The following is a 20,154-nucleotide window of genomic DNA, read 5'->3' as shown; positions in this document are numbered from 1 at the left end:
CGACACGTGGAGTGCAGGATACCTCTCGAATCTGCAAACATAAGACTAGATATTCTACTTGCGTTACTCACGGTTGGTTTCCACTTAGGCCGGTAGGTGCGCTATGATAAGCGAACATGAAGGCGAAACTAAAGATACCTATGTCCTGGCCGAATGTCTCGAATAGGCCAAGCATAGTAGAGTGAGCAGAATCTGTGCACAGCAATTGCCTGCTAGTGAGACCACATAGAGCAACGACAGTCGGGAATATGAACCATAGGAGGGAGAACGTTGTGTTTTATTTTCGATTTGGTAGATTGATCACTACCATGACAACTTTGGTAAAGGAGATCTCCGGCTATCCCCACAAGACAGTGTCGGACATCGGCCAAGACCGGCAGTCTGTCTCTCGGAAGGGAACCGACGTTCAATCATTTCGGCTTCTCTGCCCTTGATCTATCTCATCTATAAAAAGGGCACCCCGCGTCGTAAGAAACTAAGACTAAGGTCGAGTGTCCTTTAGAACGGCATTTTTTGTTCAAGCTCTCTTCCAGCCTACCTTATTGGCTGGTGCGTCTTATCAGCGATGTTCGGAGCTGGAAGCCGATGGTGGGTCCTGGCTACAAGCGGATCGGATGGCTTCCGAAGGGCGAATATTGTGATTAAGACAGTCTTGCCGCCTCTGTGCCATGTTACGTCGCGGATCTTTCTTTTTGACAAGCCAAGTGCTCCAAACATTCCATTTAAACTATCCTTTTGGGAAGCTACACAAATAATATAGCACTTTGTTGAAGATTCTTGACAAGATCATCGCATCATTCTTCAGCGCTCAATCTTATACTCAGTTGCTGCATCAAGTGGCATACATACATGACTTGCAGTAACCGGGCTACCAAACCGCATAGTAAAATGTCGAGTAGCAGCTACCGGGGGTCGTTATCGCCGACCCCAGACCCCTCATCCAAGGCAAGTTCGGCTCTTATCAGCCCCACACTTCCAATTGCCGCAGCGACCTCCATACATGAAGACTTTGCAAACTTACCGGTGAACTGAACGGGCAGCAGTCTCACAAGGTGTCAGGAGCCTCTTCTTCGAGCCGGAAGAGGAAAAGACGCATCAAAGACGAGGTCGAGGAAGAAGGCGCGATGCCTCAGCAAGCTGCCGCCAAAGCACGGTCCGCGAACGCGTCAGTCACCACCACCCTCAATTCGCCCGCCCTTCATTCACCCCCACCAAACTCCACCGCTGTGACGTGTTTGCCATGCTGACTGCCGGCTTAGATGCAACACATGCCGTAGGCGCAAGGTCAAGTGTTCGGGAGAGCAGCCTTGCAGGAATTGTGCACGAAACAACCTAGACTGTGAATTTGGCGATGGGAGAAAGAGATATTCAGAGGCGTGAGTCTGCTCCGAGGTCGGACTTCTCCAACTTGCTAAGCCAGTGAACAGATACGTCTCGGAATTGAGAGCCACCTTGACCCGATATGAGGACCAAATAAAGGGTAAGTTATCACGGCTGATCCCTTTCAGGCAATTGCAGGCAACTGCTTGCGGTAGGAAGAATCCGGTCTAATATCAAGCAGAGCTCGCCAGACAACCACGAGCACAACCTTCGCCACCCGCCCGGGGGGTCTCAACAGGGGCATCAAATCCGAGTCCACCAGGCATTGCACCCTTTGAGCCTACCGGTGAGGTACCGCCTCCGAGTTATGGTGCGTAGATCTCACCCAGACTGCAACTGGATCCTGAACCAAAACTGAAGCGAAAGGAACAGCATCCATAGAACGTGCTCCCGGCCCGCTCTTCGAGCAACGGTTGCGGAGTCTCTTCCACGAGAACAATGGCAAAGACCCAGACTCTCCGGAGAAGGATGCTCCGGAACACCTGGAGAACGAGGATCCGCGTGACCTGCCATTTACCCCTGAATGGACCTCAACAAATGAGTTGATCAAGGGCATCCCTCACCAGGCCTTCCCCAAAGAGGCCGAGTCTAATCGTCTCCTGAACCTCTTCAACTCCTACATGGGAGTAACACAGCACTTCTTAGACCAGCGGACATTCACAGACAACATGACGCTGCTTTTCAACAGCCAAGCATCTCGAGCTCGACAGATGGACACGCCCTGGTTCACACTGTACCTTCTCGTCATGGCCATGGGCAAACTTATGGAGGAGGATCCGCGCGAGGTTCGCGGACCCCCGGGAGCGTTCTGGTTTGCTGAAGCTATGAGGAGGCTCCCGCCACTTCACAGCATCAGCGAGTATGGCATAGTTGGGCTTGAGATTCTGTGTCTGGCGACGACATACCTGCAGTGGAACGACCGGAAAAATGATGCGTACTTTTTCGTAAGTCCCGATTCTTTCATTCTGGATGAGATGAAATACTAACAAGTTATAGGTGGGAACAACAGTTAGACTTGCCCTGACTCTGGGCTGCAACTTGCCATTTTCAGAGCAAAAGTGCCTACCATCAGAGAGAGCACACAGAATGCGGGTGTGGTGGACTGTCTACATGTTGGATCAGTAAGTCTACCACCCTAATCCACCAAGACTTCTAAGCTAATCGTCTATGCACAACTAGGCGCATATCGGCAGGCCTCGGGCGCCCAGCTTCCGTTGATGATAGGCACCTTTCGTTCGATCTCCCTGGCCCCTCTCCAGGGTTTGATTCTCCAGAGCCTCTCAATGTCAACGTCAAGATTGCCCGGACAACGGGAGAGATCATGTCATGTAAGTCCACTTTACAATATGTTCGTTTTGGTCGTCACTCGTATGGCCCGCAGCTGATCATCGTGATCAATAGCATTATATAGTCGAGGCGCACTATCGCAAGCCGATCTTGTCAGGAAGATGAGAAACTTGCTCCAATCACTACACGACATTGGCGGATCCATCCCGGCAGATCTTGCCATTGACTTCAGCAACAAGCAGTTTGAGGTCACCAGAGCTGGTGCATCACTATATCTGAGGTTATTTCAGGTAAGCACCAACTGCCGTTTCTCAATGGGCAAATCTTTTGGCTTTATCGAGGCAAACGGGTGCTGATACGACCCAAATTAGTCCATCATTCTCTGCATCAGACCAATTCTTCTTCAAAAGGTCAAAGACAAGGTTCAGAAAACACAGAAGCAGGCTGTGACCTCGGCAATCTCACAACTGTGCCTCCTGTGCAACGAGTCGGCTCTGAGAATTATCCGCATCCTCATGGCTATGCAAAGGCAAGAAGAAATTGGTAAGGGCTTGATTCTCCCCGGGTGGCAAATTTGAAGAGCGAATTACTAACAAAAGGAAGCGCCATTTGCATTCTTCGATCTGGATGCTGCCTTTTCAGCCGCCTTCGTCCTAATCATGCGCGGCTTCGCACACAAGCAGGATAGTCAAAAGCCGCCACCGCAAGAACTGTTCCAGGCCATTGATTTCTTGGAGTATCTGTCCTCTGCAGGAAACCAGGCGGCAGCGCAGCGTCTCAAGGATGTTCGGCAGTTTTCTGCACACGTGTGGGCCAATGTGGTAGCGTTCGATAAGGACCATGACTTGCAGATGGGAGATTCCGGGGCGTCCCATGGGGTACCCCAGGTGGGGAACACACCCGGGGCCGGACTACCGGAGCAGTCGGGACCTTCACCGGCCCAGATGCCCTTGACTACGCCGACGCCCAGTTCCTCTGTGCCGTCTTGGGAGGGAGAAATGTTTGGAGGACCTGCTGACACCTATGGATCAGACACGTTGTTCGGTCTGAACTTGGATGAGAATCTGGAACAAGCCTTTGGGCTGGAAGCGGCGGAGGGTATCTATAATAGTTTCAACGACCCTACTCTCCCCTTAACGGGAGTTGACCAGCTGGATTGGGCTGAGCTGGAAAAGATGATGGCACCGGGAGGGTATGGTTCATAGTCGCTACAAATAATGTTAAATGGAATCGAAACATTATCAATCAACGCAAATAACTCGGGAATTATCGTTCGCCAGTGACGTATGAATTGCTTCTGCGTTGAGACAGTGTCCGAAGTGTAACGTCTCCGTTCGACCGTGGTGGACGATCTGGGCGAGTGGGGCCAATCGGATGACGGCCGCCTCCGGTTCGGGTACCGAGCCGAGAATCTTCACCAAATTCCGCAATGATTCAGAACACCATCGGAATAGAGCCGAGCTTTCAATGATGCGCCATTAACCGTGAGAAGAGTACTTAATATCTGGCGATAGCCTCTTCGATATCACGAGTGACTATAGAGCCGTATTGTGAAGTTAAAACCGAACGTTGAATAGATCTGATTCAAATATCCAAGTAGAAATTTCACAATGGTTCAATCAACATTAGACAGCGTCTCCATCCTTGGCGCCGGCAACGAAGCTTCTCGCCGGATCCTCACCAAGGAAGCCGTCAACTTTCTCGCAATCCTGCACCGCAGTTTCGAGCCGACTCGCCAACACCTTCTCAGTCTCCGCCAACAACGTCAAATCGACACAGATAACGGACACCTGCCAGATTTCCTCCCTGAGACTAAGCACGTTCGCGATGATAAGAACTGGAGAGGCGCCCAGCCAGCGCCTGGTTTGGTAGATCGCAGAGTTGAAATTACCGGACCCACGGACAGGAAAATGGTCGTCAACGCGCTCAACTCTGATGTTTGGGCCTACATGGCTGATTTTGAAGGTGAGATAGGAAGCCCGTGAAACAGTCAGTTGTATTTTGACTTACACCGATCAGACTCAAATGGTCCTACATGGGACAACATGATTCAGGGCCAGGCCAATCTCTACGACGCCATCCGCCGGCAAGTTGACTTCAAGCTCGGCGAAAAAGAGTACAAGCTCAGAACTGATCGCACACTTCCGACTTTGATCGCCCGCACGCGCGGATGGCACCTGGACGAGAAACATTTCACCGTCGACGGGCAGCCCATGTCCGGCGCGCTGTTTGATTTTGGACTGTACTTTTTCCATAACGCCAAAGAGTTGATTTCCCGCGGCGCCGGCCCCTATTTCTACCTGCCCAAGATGGAGTCGCATCTCGAGGCGAGGTTATGGAACGACGTGTTCAACATGTCGCAGGACTACATCGGTATCTCACGAGGTACCGTCCGCGCTACCGTGTTGATCGAGACCATCAGCGCTGTTTTCGAAATGGACGAGGTTCGTATTACTCAATCATTACAAGAACCAGTCCCCCCACTAACATGCTCTAAGATCATCTACGAGCTCAGAGATCATAGCTCAGGCCTCAACTGCGGCAGATGGGACTACATCTTCACTTTTGTCAAGCGCTTCCGCAACCGACCTGGCTTCGTTCTCCCCGACCGCTCCGACGTAAGCATGACCGTCCCCTTCATGGACGCCTACGTCAAGCTCCTTATCAGCACATGCCACGCCCGCGGCGTCCACGCAATGGGCGGCATGGCGGCCCTCATCCCGCGCAAGGACGATCCGGCCGCGAACGCCCAAGCGATGGACAGCGTGCGCGCCGACAAGCTGCGCGAGGTCAAGGCCGGGCACGACGGTACCTGGGTTGCGCACCCGGCGCTTGCGTCGATTGCGTCGGAGATTTTCAACGAGCACATGCCTACCGCGAACCAGATCTTCAAGAGGCCCGAGGTGAAGGTCACGCGCGACGATTTGATCAACTCTGTTGTTCCCGGAAAGATTACCGACGAGGGTGTGAGGAAGAATCTGCATATTACTCTGGCGTACATGGAGGGTTGGCTTCGTGGTGTGGGCTGCAGTGCTATCAACTATCTCATGGTACGTTTCAACCGCTGCTTTCGGCCTCTCTTGGGACACAACTAACCAGACTTGCAGGAGGACGCCGCAACAGCTGAGGTATCGCGCTCACAACTGTGGTACTGGGTACACCACGGCGTCAGCACCGCTGAAGGCACAAAACTCGACAAGACAACAATGCTCAACGTCCTCGACGACGTCACAAAGGAGCTGCTCAAGTCTGCGCCGGCGAACAACAAGTTCGAGCTGGCGGCGAAATACCTGCGGCCGCAAGTTACGGGCGAGGACTACGCCGACTTCCTGACGACGTGAGTTACTACTGCTTCTGTATGAATGCCGTTCAACGCTAACAGCTCCATTCCAAGACTACTTTATGATGAGATTACTTCTGTTGGGCCGTCATGGAAGCTCTAGATCTTTCTCCAGCGATGCTTTTTCTATGAATAATGAAACCGGTTGAATGGCGTTGCCCTCTGCAATGTATGCTCCGAATGACTGAAATATGAGTTTCGGAGCACTTCTGAGCAAAATTAAAGGTTGCTACCACTTCTTCTCGCAAATCCAAGTCAAGTTGATTGCTAGAAATGGCAAAAATCGACTTGGGCCTGATTCGAACAGACGCTCCCGAAGGAACAAGATTTCTAGTCTTGCGCATTAGACCACTCTGCCACCAAGCCGTGATCTCAGATCCGCTGATGCGGGCTGATTGAGAGAGGCAGCCAGTTTCGCGACCTTGTATCCTGGTCGGCACCGACTGGAGGAACAGAAAATGGCCCTGCGACTGTAGCGTTGATTGCCACAATGTTCCAACACCCGAGATGTGACTTTGCCGTCATGTTAAATCAATGATCATGAAACTTACACAGATTTTAATTGGCTTTTCTTTTCCGTCCAAAGTAGCTGGATTGGGCCGTCTGAAGTCTGGAATGGCTTCTATCGTGCATGCATAGTCAAGGTACTCGTGTTCGAGCACTGCGGACACTTTGACTTCTTCAACGGGGCTTCGAGGAGGAAACTAAGTGTTGAAACCCGATGTTTGATTACAAATCCATAAGTAATAAGTTGAGAAGAATTCTCATAAAAGAATTGGCTCAATAAGCAGTAGGCATTATTCAGAAAGTAAGGCGGCCAGGGCAAAAGTACTGAAAGTGAGTAAGTCGAGATCAAGTCGAGAAACGCTTCTGAAAGCCCCTGTCAAATCACCACGTGGTAGACCTTAAATGTGGAGACCAAAAACCCTACCGACTGAGTTCTTGAGAACCGCGTTGGGCTTAATTCGTGACACTCACTTACCGACTCCCAGTCTTATGCGACAATCGACTGGGCTCTTTACGAGCCCTCAATCGATATCAGCATGGCCTCCTCTTCATCCCAGTATTACAGAAAGTTTCAGAAGCTGGAAAGAACCGTCGCTAAAGCGCACCAACTAGGCTTCGGCTACGATTCGGACAATGGCCTCTGATGTTTGGGGATTATTGGTGCATGGAAGTCGAACAAGGAGTCGTCTTTTTCGGGAGTTTTTTCTACATCTGAAGAGCCATCTACGTCGGGTAACTCTTGCACATCGGGAGACTCATCTTCAGAGTCTGGGGAGTCATCTTCAGATGACGACATGACCTAAGGAACCTGCAGGTTTCAAGTTCCAATGAGGAGAGCTGGGTTATGATGCACTTTTCTTTGGTGGATTCATTTCATGGATGTTGGTGTACTATGCCCAATTCTGAAGCCTCGGTCAAGACGGGGTTATGGCCTAAAATGGCACTTATGAGGCGTTAAATATGGTGCTCTTCTAACCTAATTGTCGTTTCGTCTGGCTCTAGTGTGCAACCTCATGCTCGGGTTTGATTATCTCTTCTCGATGTTACGAGTGTGGTAGCTTAGGCGTCGATCCTAAGCATTCAAGAAGAAGGATATGAGGATTTATGTCATAGTATTTCAAGCAGATCCTGTTCATATATGTAGTAGGTTAAACTGATCGAAACTTACTAAATACAGATTTCGCATACCGTTGGGTGATGTCAACAGCCCTTCTAGGTCATTTGTTCCCTTTCCTGGAGAGTAAATTTGTCATTCCGACGATTCTTGACTTCGTGAGTACATGTAAATTGGACAAGACCCTGATGTCTTATTAAGTCGAAAAGCCACGCATTAAAAAATTCGAAAAACTATGTAACCTGGCTGGTAAAACCTTCCGTTCAAGGACCAGAAGGGTAGTGAGAACCAATACCCATGTCCCTTGCGGCTGGTAAGGAAAATAGAAAACCAATGTTTCAACGTCTTTACATTCTGTCTCAAAAATCGCACCGTTGACTGCAGCTAGCAATCAACGTCGTTTCTACCCTACGATACATCCAGCCGTGCGCGTTCCTGCAATGCTGCATTCATACACGATTTCCAACTAAGCTACTCCCACTCCGCCGCTCCCCTTCAGAAAAATGCGCAACCAAGACTTGAAGAAACCGGCGAAATGCGTCCTTCCCTACAGGAAAGGTGATGAGCATCAAGACACATACGAGCTTATGCCCCTTTCAAGTCCGCCTCCAGATCCGAATCATCACAGGTTCGCGGAGGTTCCCATAAAGATCAAGTCCAAACGCGCCAGACTCGTGAGAAGGCTTCAAAAGAAACCACAATTATACAAACTTGTGCCCATCCCAGATTCGACTTTTCACCAATTCGCGAAGTTACCTGACAAGATCAAGTCCAAGATTTGGCGCGAGTTTTACTTGGAACCTAGATACTACATCGCAGAGCTTCATCCAAAAGACGATGAGATAGAAGGCAAGGATTACGACTGGGGCCTCGAACCTTGCGATGAGGAATTGTCCGGCGAAGAGCCTTGCGAAGAGGAAACGGCCGAAGAGGATGCTTCCAAGAAGATGACCCCGGAGGGCAATTCTTCAAAGAGCAGCACTCCACAATCCGACGCCCTACATATCAATACTCCCAAGAGGCAACCATATGACGAGTATCTATCCGATGAGTATAGTTCCGAAGAGGAATCTCCGGAGGATGAAGCTGCTGATGATGGAGAAGCTGAGGATGAAACCGCAGAGAATGGGACGGTCGAGAATGGGGCTATCAGGGACAGAGCCATCGATGATCCATTCGACGAGCTAGAATTCGACCAAGTAGATGATGAGTCAGACAACGTGGAGGGCCGCAACTCCACTGATTCGCTCATCCGGCCATCAAGCAACGGCTCAAACTCATTCAATAAAGAAAACGAGGAAACGGAGAAACCAACACATCGTACGGTATTTTGGATTCTGTCCAGACAGGATGCAGAGTACTCGGATGGCTACTACGACTCCATCGACCTGAAGATCGATTCTTTGTCGAGATCCGTGGCCCAAAGCGTCAGGTCGCCGTTCTGGTTTCCAGCATTCACCAAGGACGAGCTTGAGGAAGGCGAGGAAGGCCCCTGGATGGCGATCCCTCCACCGAAAGATTTGGCATCAAAAATGGGAGAGAATGTTACCATCAACTGGGACATCGATTTTGTCCACGTCAAGGTGCGCTTCCGCACATGTGTCACAGAAAGCATCGGCTAGATGCAAAACATCCAGAATATCGTCGTCGACACGAAGCCTTTCGTAGCGCGACGCCCGCACCATGTCACAAACACATGTTTCTAGATGTGGACTAATAAAGCAACACTCTCAAACCTCAAAACTATCCGACAAATCGCCGCGCCAGAGCACCAAGTTCCCTTCTGGCATTCAGAGTAGTGTCACTACCAGATAAGATATCTTCTCCGTTTCGCGCCCAGAACTCCTCCCCAGTAGTAGTGAACTAAGTAATTTAGGTAAAATCGCTTTACTCCGTTACTTACCCTTACCTAGCCGCTTTATATATTCTTATATAATATTAAAAATAAGTTAGGTAAGCTAGGTAATTATTTATATAATATAGGCTGGTACTTATTATTAGTTTATTAATATAAGCGCTATATACTTAGCGCTAAATATATTAAAAAGTACGTATATAACTCTATAAATAAATATAATTCGTTAACTGCTATTTTTACTTCTAGTAGAGAACGACCTAAATAAGTAAATAAAAAAGACTATAAGTAGATACTTAATAGCTAGGCTATTATTAACTCGATTATATAAATATTTTTAAAATAAGTACTATTACTACTTATATTTATAAGAGTTTTTACTTTTATCGGATTATTTATAATATACTAAACCCTAAGAGAGATTATCGTAATAGCTAAGGCTAAGGGATATAAAAGAGGGGCTTATTAAGAACGAGATAATTAGACTAAGTTAAAGAAGTACGGCCCGAATATTATAATAATATATAGTACTATTTTAAACCGATACGTTACGTAAATTTAATATAAGATTATTTTTATAACCCTATATAACTAATAAGAGTTTCTATTATACCTAAGTAGTACTAAGATAAGCTTTATAATAAGGTAATTAAATTAAGAGTAATAGTACCCAATTTTTAAACTACTTACGAGTACGTACTACGGCCTCACGCTCCTATACCTACTTTAACTAAAACTAAGGACTTTTTCTGCTTTTATATTAACTCTAATAATAATAAAATTATAAAAAATAAAAGATTATTAGTTAAGTCGATAGTCGTAAGAGCGGAGGATTTCTTCTAAGTATTTAGCTTTGTTATAGGAACGGAGGTAGATAAAAAATAAAATAATAAGGTTTATTATATTAGCCTCCTTTTTAAGTAGTACTTTATTCTTTTTATTACTAATTATATAGTAATAAATAAGGAATATTCTTACGAAAAACGGAATTCTTAAAGATATTAAAAAATAAAAGTATAATCTTAGACTTATAGTTTTTAATAGAATTATTTAGGCTATTTAAACAGATTTATCTATTTTTAATAAAAGAGCTAGAATATAAAACTATTTCTTTTTAATACTTTACGTTACGAGTAGGGGAAGAATAGGTACTTTTTTTATTACTAAACTATTTTATAAAGTTAGACCCCCCTCTTTACTAATTTCTAAAAGCTTATAAGCTATAAAATATCGAGATTATTTAAGCACGATAACTAACTAGTAATAGCTATTACTATTTTTAGCGATTTAATTAAAGATTCGTAAAAAATAATCGTAACCTAGAAAATTTAAAGTATATAACTTTAGTATAAGAGCTAGACGTAATAAATAGCTAATTTATTTAATAAATTTAGAACCCCTAAGTAGAACTACCCCGTTCTATAATATAATATAGTAGCGCTATTAATAGTCCTAGTATTAGTAAATTAAGCTCTTTTTAGATACGAGAGCTTAGAAAATCTCTAAAATTAGGATATATTAAGTAGCAATACTTTCTATATTTTTTAATAAAAAGAAGATATTTTTAATCTCTTAATTATCCGGGGCTTTGCTTAGGACGGAATAGATCTTAAAAAACCTTTAACTTTAGTAGTTTTTTATAAAAACTTTTAGTCCTTATTAAAATTAGTAAACTACGTTAGTATTACTCCTTTAATATACTAGATACGTCGCTTTTTAAGAAAATAAATTAATAGTAAGTATACTTAAGTTATTCTTAATACTTTAATTAACTAAATATAGAGTAATATACTAAGGTTAAAAAATCGTAATATATTAACTAGTCGGACTTAAAAATCTTTAGAGCTAGCTATATAGCTAATTACTCTTTAGTAAATAGCTTAAGTGCTTTTTTAAGTAAGAAAGTAGATTATATTATAAACGATTATTTTTAGGGCCTTAAGAAGTTTTACGAAGTAAGTGCGCTAACTATTCTACTTATTAAAATAGAAAAAGACTTATATAAAAAAGAGGAGGTTATAATTTTAGAATAGAGGATTTTAATAATAGATAATATTATTATTAAAATAAACCTTATTAAATCGTTACGAAGCTTTTAGCGCTAATTTAAAACTAAGGCTTTTATAAAATATTATTAATTTTAAGTTTATAAGTACCGAGATTAGAAAACTTTAATAAAAAGAAAAGTCGAGCTGAGTTACTTAGATAATATTATTAACTACCTTATCGCTTTTATCCCTAAACTAGGTCGAACTATAAGAATAATAGTTTTAGGCAAAGAATATATAAAAGAGGCTATTTAAAACCTCTTTATACTTATATCTAACAATTTTACTATCTTATATTACCTTAAAGAAGGACTAATTTAGGGCTAATACCGCTTTTATAATATTAGTATAAAAAACTTATAAAAAGAAATCTAATCTCTATATTTTAGTTAACTAAATACGGATAGCGAGCTAAGGCATCGAAGTAATTATATATATTAATACTATAAGAAGTAGCTAGTTATTAAGTAATAAGTCTTATAAACTTTTTTATAATACTATTTTTTTTATTTTAAGTAGTTTATTCTAAAAAATAAATAGAGCGAGTACTATTCTACTTATTTAAAACCTCTTTTAAAACTATATAAATTATAAGAATAATAGCGGACGCTTCTTCGTCTTACTAACTATTCTTAATATTTTACTATAAATTAAAAAAATCTTACTAACTAATTCTAAAGTTAAATACGAAATATAGACGTTATTTAGTATATTAAAATTAAGGAGCTCAGTAAAAAATATTTAGCGTCTTATCCGCTCTATAACAAGTCCTTATAAAATAAGGAATTTCTTAACTATTACCTTACTAATTTATATAAAATTCAAGTTAGTTCTCTTAAAAAAAAGTAGTAAAAGCAAAAAATCCCGTCTCCTAAGTTACTAAATAATAGCTTAGTTACTAAGTTAAGTTAGACTAAGCATACTTATAATAAAAATAAAATTAAACTTATAAATATATTTTTTAATAATATACTTATTTCTAAAGGCTCTATTACTTAGTATTCTAATATAAATAATAAAGCCGAATTAAAATCTTATATATATCTAGCGGATATAAGTATAGTAACTTTATTAAATAACTTTATAAACTCGTACGTAAAGTTCCCACTCTCGCTTATACCTCTTTTTATTTAGAACTAGTCTATTTTTAATAAAGAGGTTATAAATTAATATTTAATATTATATCTATTTTCTATAATATTATTAAAACGTACCTTTATAAACGTTATAACTAAAATATTATATAAAAAAATTCGGCCTTATAAAGTTCGTATTATTATTTATCTAAGCGAGCTTATAACTAGTATACGTACTTCTATATTTATATATATATTTAAAGAGTTAGTAATCGGACTTAATATTTTAAAAGTTTTACTAAATTTTATACCTAACTATTTATTATATAGTCCTAAAGACTTAAAAAACGAATCCCTAGACGTTAGATTTATAATAAAAAGAACGAACCCTATACTAAACGCTCTTTAAAATAAAGAGACGTTTATAATAAATTATATATTAAGAAGATAGTATAAGAACTTATTTTTCTTACGATAGCTAAATAAGTTTTATAACTAAGAGCCCTATAAAAATATTCTTAATTAGGACCTTATTAAGACTTTCGAAATAAACTATAATAGTTTTAATATAGGGGTAAATATTTTAAAAAGTTATTTTAAGAGTAATAAACTAGAGTTTCGGCTTTATTAAGTTAGTAAACTAAATAATAAAGATACGTAAATAAGAGAAAATAAAATTAGCCCTCGTTTAGTTTGCTACTATAAGCTAGAAAAAAAATAGAAAAAAAAGAAAAAGCAAACTCTAAAATAGCCGGATAATCTTATATATAATAAAATATTACTTTATTAGTAAATTAACCGCCCGTAGTATAAAGTACGAAAATTTATAATACTTACTAACTTTTTAAAACTTACCTATATATAAAAAAGTCCGCTCAAAGCTAAATACTTTTATTAATAAGTCTACTATAATACTATACCCTTTATTTAACGCGGTTAGTTAGGTAAAGGATTCTAATTATTAAAACAAATTCTATATCTAAAATAATAATATTATAGTATTTTCTTTTTACTATTCCCTTCTATTACATATCTAACTATAACTAGGGTCTCGTTACTTATATAACTAAAAATAAACTCTTATTATTACCCTAATTAAACGAATACGAAAGCTTTTTTAAAAATCGTATTTATTATATTAATAAGCTCGAACTATTTTATATACCCTTTTTATATATATATATAAACGTACTAAAATACCCGTATATATTTATTAACTTTTAATAAAAATACTATTCTAGCTTCTTATCCTAATTAGAATTAGGGGTTACTCCTATAAATTTAAATAGATACGTTTTTAAAAAGCTAGCTCGTTTAGTATCTAATTACGTAACTACTATATATAGGAAAAAGAACTCTTATTTAGTAATATTTAAAAATTTGTTTATAATAGTAATAAGTAATAAGAAAATCCTTTAAAAAAGATATTCTAATACCTTTATTTCTCTTATTATAAAAGTATTAAGCTCCTTAACTAATAATTTTCCGTATTTTATAGTAACCATAACGACAACGTCTATTATATTAAGATTATATATTTAAAAATAGCTAAGAGTAGCGAAGTATATACTTAGTAATATATTTACTAACTAACTAATATATAATTATTATTAAAGATTATCGAGCTCTAGTTTTTTTTTTTTTAATACTACTTAGATACTTAATTTAAGCTTTTTATAAAAACGAGTATCTAAGTACTAAATTAAAAATAACTAAAAGTAACGTTATCGTTAAGGGAATAACCCCAAAGCTTTAGTACGTTTAGTAAAATATAATATAGCCTATAATATACTAGGGGGGATATAAAGCTTTATTACTATTAAAACTTCTTATAACTTTTTTATTAGCTATAGCTTTAATATCCGTAGTTATTAAATACTTATAATTTCCTTACTAAGTATTAGTAGTTTACCGGACTAGATTACGTTTAGTAATTATTTACCATAACCGTTTAGACTTTATACTTTTTTTAATAGTTTAGTTAATAACGAAAAACTAACTATTAAATCTACGTTTATAAATAAAGACGTACTTAGTAACTAATTACTAAAAAAGTGCCCTAATACGTAAAATTTATTTAAAAAACTTAGTAACTAGTTAGTATTACTAAAGGTATCGATATAAATAATACTTATAACTAGAGATAGTATCCGAAATAATAAATTTATAAAATAAATCTCTTAGTTATTATTAAGACCTCTAAGCCGGGGCTTCTTAATAAGTTATAAAATCCTTCTTAGTAATATATTTATAATAAGTTTATTAACGTAGTAGCTCTCTAGGCTAGCTAATACTAATTTAGTAACTAGGGCTATATTATTAAGGAAGAAGTACTAGGTAATAGGGCCTAGATCCTAATTAATATTAATAATAATTAAATTAAAGCGGGGCTTCGTATATTAAAATAATAACCTAGAGCTATTTAAAAAAGTACGCTTATAAGTATTACTAAGGTTTTAATTACGGCGTTATATTATAAATATAAATATTTTATAAGTTATATACTACTTTATTAAAAGATTGTTATAAACTAATTTAAAAGCTATTAACGTTTTCTATCGTTTATTTTTAAATTAGGAATATAGTATTAAGGATATAGTGCTATAGAAAAGTATTTAGATACTACCTAATATATAAAAACCTCTAAGCTTATTATAAGTTCGGTTATAGTAATAAATAAACTAACTACGAATAGTCTAGTTTATTACTTAGTTTTCTATTTTTTAAAAACTTAAGATATAGGGATAAGGAAAGAAATAACCCCCTCGTTCGATTATTATATATTTACTTATTATAATTTTATATTAAATCGTTAGCGAACTTAGCAAAATTAAAAATTATAATATTATAATCTATTTATTTATATTTATCTATCTATCTATTTATTTATCTACCTATCTATCTATCTACCTATTTATCTATCTATCTATTTATCTATCTATCTATCTATCTATCTATCTATCTATCTATCTATCTATCTATCTATTTATCTATCTATCTATTTACCTATATACCTATTTATTTATTAATTTAATTACTTATATAGTATATAATAAAGCCCTACTAAGCTATAATATAATAATAAGTTAATAAAAATAAAAGCCGACTATAATTATATATTAAATACTATTATATAAAAGGATAAGAAGGGCGATATATACTACCCTAGTTACTTTTCGTAATATTTTTTTAATTTATAAATAACTAGCTAGTTCCTTACCTAAACTACCTCTCAATAGCTTTATAGAATTAGTAAAAGAGATAAGTTATAAATATAGTAATAAAAGTATTTAAAACGATATTAATAATAATAAATAGCGAGATATAGTAAGGCTATTTCTTAATATACTTAACTCTATCGAGCTTAAAACTAGCCTCAATATAGCTTAGAGCGCAATATATAAGCTATCTTTATATATAAGGTTTTTATACTTCAATCCTAAGAAGTTTTTAAAATTTAACTTACCTTTATATTCGTATTTACTTTTAAATAACTTTTAATCAGTTAGTTTATAACTAAATAAATTATTAATAAGATATTAGTATTTTTTTATAATATTAAATAAGATATTAAGCTAATATTTTAACTTTAGGTAGATATGCTTACGGAGATAATATTTAATCTTAGTATAACCTAAATTTAAGATTTATATAGCTTTATTACTGATATTTATAGGATATAGGAGCTTATAGAGAACTCCTATTTTTATAATATTTAGGTATTAGTTATATAGTACGCAATTAGTAATTATTTTAGCAATTTAAATTTAAATAAATAAGTAGGTATATAGAGGAGTATATTTACTACGTTTTAAAATATATTTTATAAAAATGTAAAGCTTGCGTAGTTACCTAGTTAATTCGTTTTTATAATACTTATAATTCTTTTTTATTATCGAACTTTATTATTAGAAAATACTATACTTATATAGTCCGATATAGGGTTATGTACTAAGGTAGAGCCCGTCCTAATAGTATTTAATAAATTATTAAAGGGCGAAGTATTTATAGATTTAAAGAGAATACTTAGTAGCGTAGCTAAGTTTTTTATAATAAATAGTAAGCTAGAACTAGCTCGTTAATTTAAAGCGATTTTATAAAAACTCGGTATTACTTTTTTTATACCTAATAAAGTAGTAGAATATTATTATTAATTAAGACTATATACTAGCCTAGCTTAAATTACTTAGATATACTTATTTAAACTAAGGGAATAGAGCTTATATATATAAAATAATAATTTTAAAATTTTTTTCTAAATATTATAGAATTAAGTAAATTAAAATACTACGTCTTTTTAAATCTTAGTACGGGCATAGCTAGCGAATAATTAAAAATAGCGTTCTTACGTAATTTTATTAACCCCGCACGTTTTAACTAAGTTTTATAGTTTCTTAATTTATTTACGTTTTATTAACTAGTTATTTATTATCCTGCCTAGTTACTACCCTAGCTATATACGAATATTACTAATACGGACTAAATATTATAAAACGAATATAAGACCTAGCTGATTTTAATAATTTGTTTAATATAGGGTTATAAAAGGTCTTTTTTAACGCCTCTTCTAATACCTCTATAGCGGGCTATTTTTATAAAAACGTAAAATACTAGTCCTTAACTAATACCGATTATTAATAAATCCCTATTTTATTACAAAGCTATTAAAAAAAGGCCCGAGAATTTTTAAAGCGGGTCGATATAGAGCTTAGCTCAATAGCCTTTTACCTCTATATATTTATAATTAGCTTAATATTTTTTATAAAAATAAAATATATAAACTTCGAAATAAACTATTAATAATAGTCCGTAAAGAGTTAAGATATTTTAGCTTTTTAATAAAAAATAAAATAAATTTTTAAATTTTTAATTATAAATTATAGTTATAAACGCTCTACTCCTAAATCTAAACTAGAATAATAAATAAGTAATAAGGAAAATATTTATAAGAAGATATAGCTCGGTTTTAATATTAGTTACTACGTTTAGTTTTTATCGTAACTAGATTATTAAGATTTTAAATCGAATATTATTATATAAAGTTATATAAAATAAATTAATAAAAGCAATAAGAATTAAGCCTAGTTTATTTTTATAAATAAAATTAATAATAATAAGTTAGATATATTAGCGGATAAGGAAGCGGATAAGGGGGTAGGTAAAGAGGTAAATAAAGAGGCGAACGAGGGTATAAATAAGAATATAAATAAAGAGGTAAATAAAAAGGTAAATAAAGAGGTAAATAAAAAGGTAAACGAAGAAATAAACAAAAAAGTAAATAAAAAAGTAAATAAAGAGGCAGACGAGGTAACTTAAAACGACGGTTATTATAAAATTATAATTACTATTCTAAAAAAGAATAGCTATAAAATCGAAATATCCTAATTAAAAGCTACTATTACCTATTTCTAGCTAGTAATAGTATATTTTAATAAAAAAACGGGTCGTAGGATAGTAAGTTCTATTTAGCTTAACTAAGTTATCTATTATTTAGAAATAATAAATATCTCGAGGATAGTATATATTCTAAGTATTATAGGGATTATATAACTTACCGTTTTTAAAAATATTTAAGTTATACCCTTTATAACCTTTAACTATAGTTAGAAAGTAGTTTATTAATTTATAAAATATAAAGAGCGGGAATAATAAATTAAGTCGATTCTATAAAATAGCCTATTTTATATAGTTTATAATATCTAAACGTAAGCCCTATAGTTTATAAAATAATTATAATATTTCTTTTATTTTTTAAACCGATAGTATCTATATAGTTATTATTTAATTTATAAATATAAATCATACCGTCCGTATTTTATATATTAAAAAGAATAGTAACGGTATATTTAAGGGGTTCTATTAAGTATAAGTTAGGTAGGTTATACTACTTAAGTATTAAGTAGTCTTTTTTAATTTATAATAATTTTAATTTAAAGTCCGATTTTATATAAAATAATTAATATAAACCTCGGTCTCGCATAGCTATTTTAGTTTATAATTAAATAACTTTTTCGTTCTAATTTTCTTTAGTATACTATTACGCGCTATAATAATTTTTTAATAACTTTACGCTCTTAAAATTAAGTTATTATTAATAACTAAGCGTATATTAAGTAATTATAAGTATTACAGTATTATAGTTTAAAAAGGGGCGCGCTAGGTTAATTATATAAAGCCGTAGTTAAAAAAGGCTAATATAGGGTATAGTAAATAACTATATAAGCTATTAGAATAACTATATACCGCTATACTTAATTAATACCTAACTAAATTTCTTTTTATTTATAATACCGTTCCTATTCCTATTCTTATTCCTATTCTTATTCCTATTCTTATTCTTATTCTTATTCCTATTCCTATTTTTATTCTTATTCTTATTCCTATTCCTATTCCTATTCCTATTCTTATTCCTATTCCTATTCCTATTCTTATTTCTATTCCTATTCCTATTCCTATTCTTATTATTATTCCTATTCCTATTATTATCTTAGACTAAGAGTATTTATTTATTAATAATTATAATAATCTTATATTATAAGTTTGCGGCTCTTTAGACAACTTCGAGACGTAAATTAATATTATCAGCTCTAGTATTTAAGTTTTATATTCTTTAAAGTTTTTTTTATTTTAAATACTTAGTAATATAGTCCTTTAAGACTTAAGTACTTATGTTTTAGTTTTATAGCTAATTTTTAATCGGTAGTATTATATAGGTAAGTAATTAATTAGTAATTTGGGTCTCTTTATTACTAATTATACCTATATATATAATTCGTTATTTTATTGAAACTAGTGTGTATATAGATATAAGTATAGGCGATTTTAAAAAGTAATAAAAGAATAGGTTTTACTAACTTAGTAAGGATAGCTTTTTTAAGCTACTTAAGTTTTTATACGACTTACTCCCTTTATCTTTTTTAGCCTTATTTTTTAAACCTTCTTTTAGTTATTATTATATATAGGTAATAGAAACGACTTTAGTATTTTTAATAGTTAGAGGAAATGTTAAGGGTAATCTTATTACGTGATGTTTTTTGCGATTATAAGTAAATTATATATCCTTTTTTATTTATTTTATATCCTTAGTAAGCTTTATACTATAAATTTTACTTACTAAAACTTCTTATTAAAATCTCGTTAAGACGTTTTAAAATAAAAAACTCGTTATTAATTATTATATTATCTATAGTAGGGCCTAACGGAACTAAATATTCTAAGGTTCTTATTATTAAAATTATAGAGAGAGGTTAAAAAGGATTTACTTAATAATAAAATAGAATAAGTAATTAGGGCGGCTTTTACTAATTCTTATTAATACTTTAATTTAGTATAATTTCTTTAGAGATTATTAAAAAGGCAAGAGAATAGTTAATTTTAGTATAATATTTTTTTAGAGAGAATATAAATAGTAGAAGTGGTATAATTTATTAGAATAAATAGTATATTTATTATTATACTATATCGTTTTATAACTTATTAATAGTAGCCTTATTTTTTATTTAATTTTGCCTAAGTAAAAACTTAGTTTTAAGTTTTTTATTAATATT

The 20,154-nt window shown here is 35.5% G+C and overlaps 2 protein-coding genes across 2 annotated transcripts; both read left to right on the top strand.

Moving 5' to 3' along the window:
- Window positions 1-1,007: 1,007 nt before the first annotated feature.
- On the top strand, window positions 1,008-6,110 carry CTAM01_14312 (fungal specific transcription factor domain-containing protein; the record flags this gene model as incomplete). The annotated part of the gene is made up of 15 exons (XM_060530313.1): window positions 1,008-1,165; window positions 1,260-1,376; window positions 1,428-1,480; window positions 1,562-1,690; window positions 1,753-2,324; window positions 2,377-2,501; window positions 2,560-2,708; window positions 2,782-2,957; window positions 3,039-3,210; window positions 3,271-3,859; window positions 4,301-4,632; window positions 4,687-5,111; window positions 5,166-5,717; window positions 5,775-6,004; window positions 6,062-6,110. Coding segments are annotated over 15 exons (3,828 nt in total), but the record flags the coding sequence as incomplete, so codon positions are not given.
- Window positions 6,111-8,131: 2,021 nt separating this feature from the next.
- On the top strand, window positions 8,132-9,250 carry CTAM01_14311 (uncharacterized protein; the record flags this gene model as incomplete). The annotated part of the gene is made up of 1 exon (XM_060530312.1): window positions 8,132-9,250. One exon carries the CDS (start codon window positions 8,132-8,134, stop codon window positions 9,248-9,250), a length of 1,119 nt encoding a protein of 372 aa, XP_060375089.1.
- Between the last annotated feature and the right edge of the window lie 10,904 nt (window positions 9,251-20,154).

Source organism: Colletotrichum tamarilloi, assembly GCF_030869305.1.
Source record: "Colletotrichum tamarilloi strain Tom-12 chromosome Unknown Scaffold_119.1, whole genome shotgun sequence".
Lineage (NCBI taxonomy): Eukaryota > Fungi > Ascomycota > Sordariomycetes > Glomerellales > Glomerellaceae > Colletotrichum > Colletotrichum tamarilloi.
This window is presented reverse-complemented; position numbering and strand designations above follow the sequence as displayed.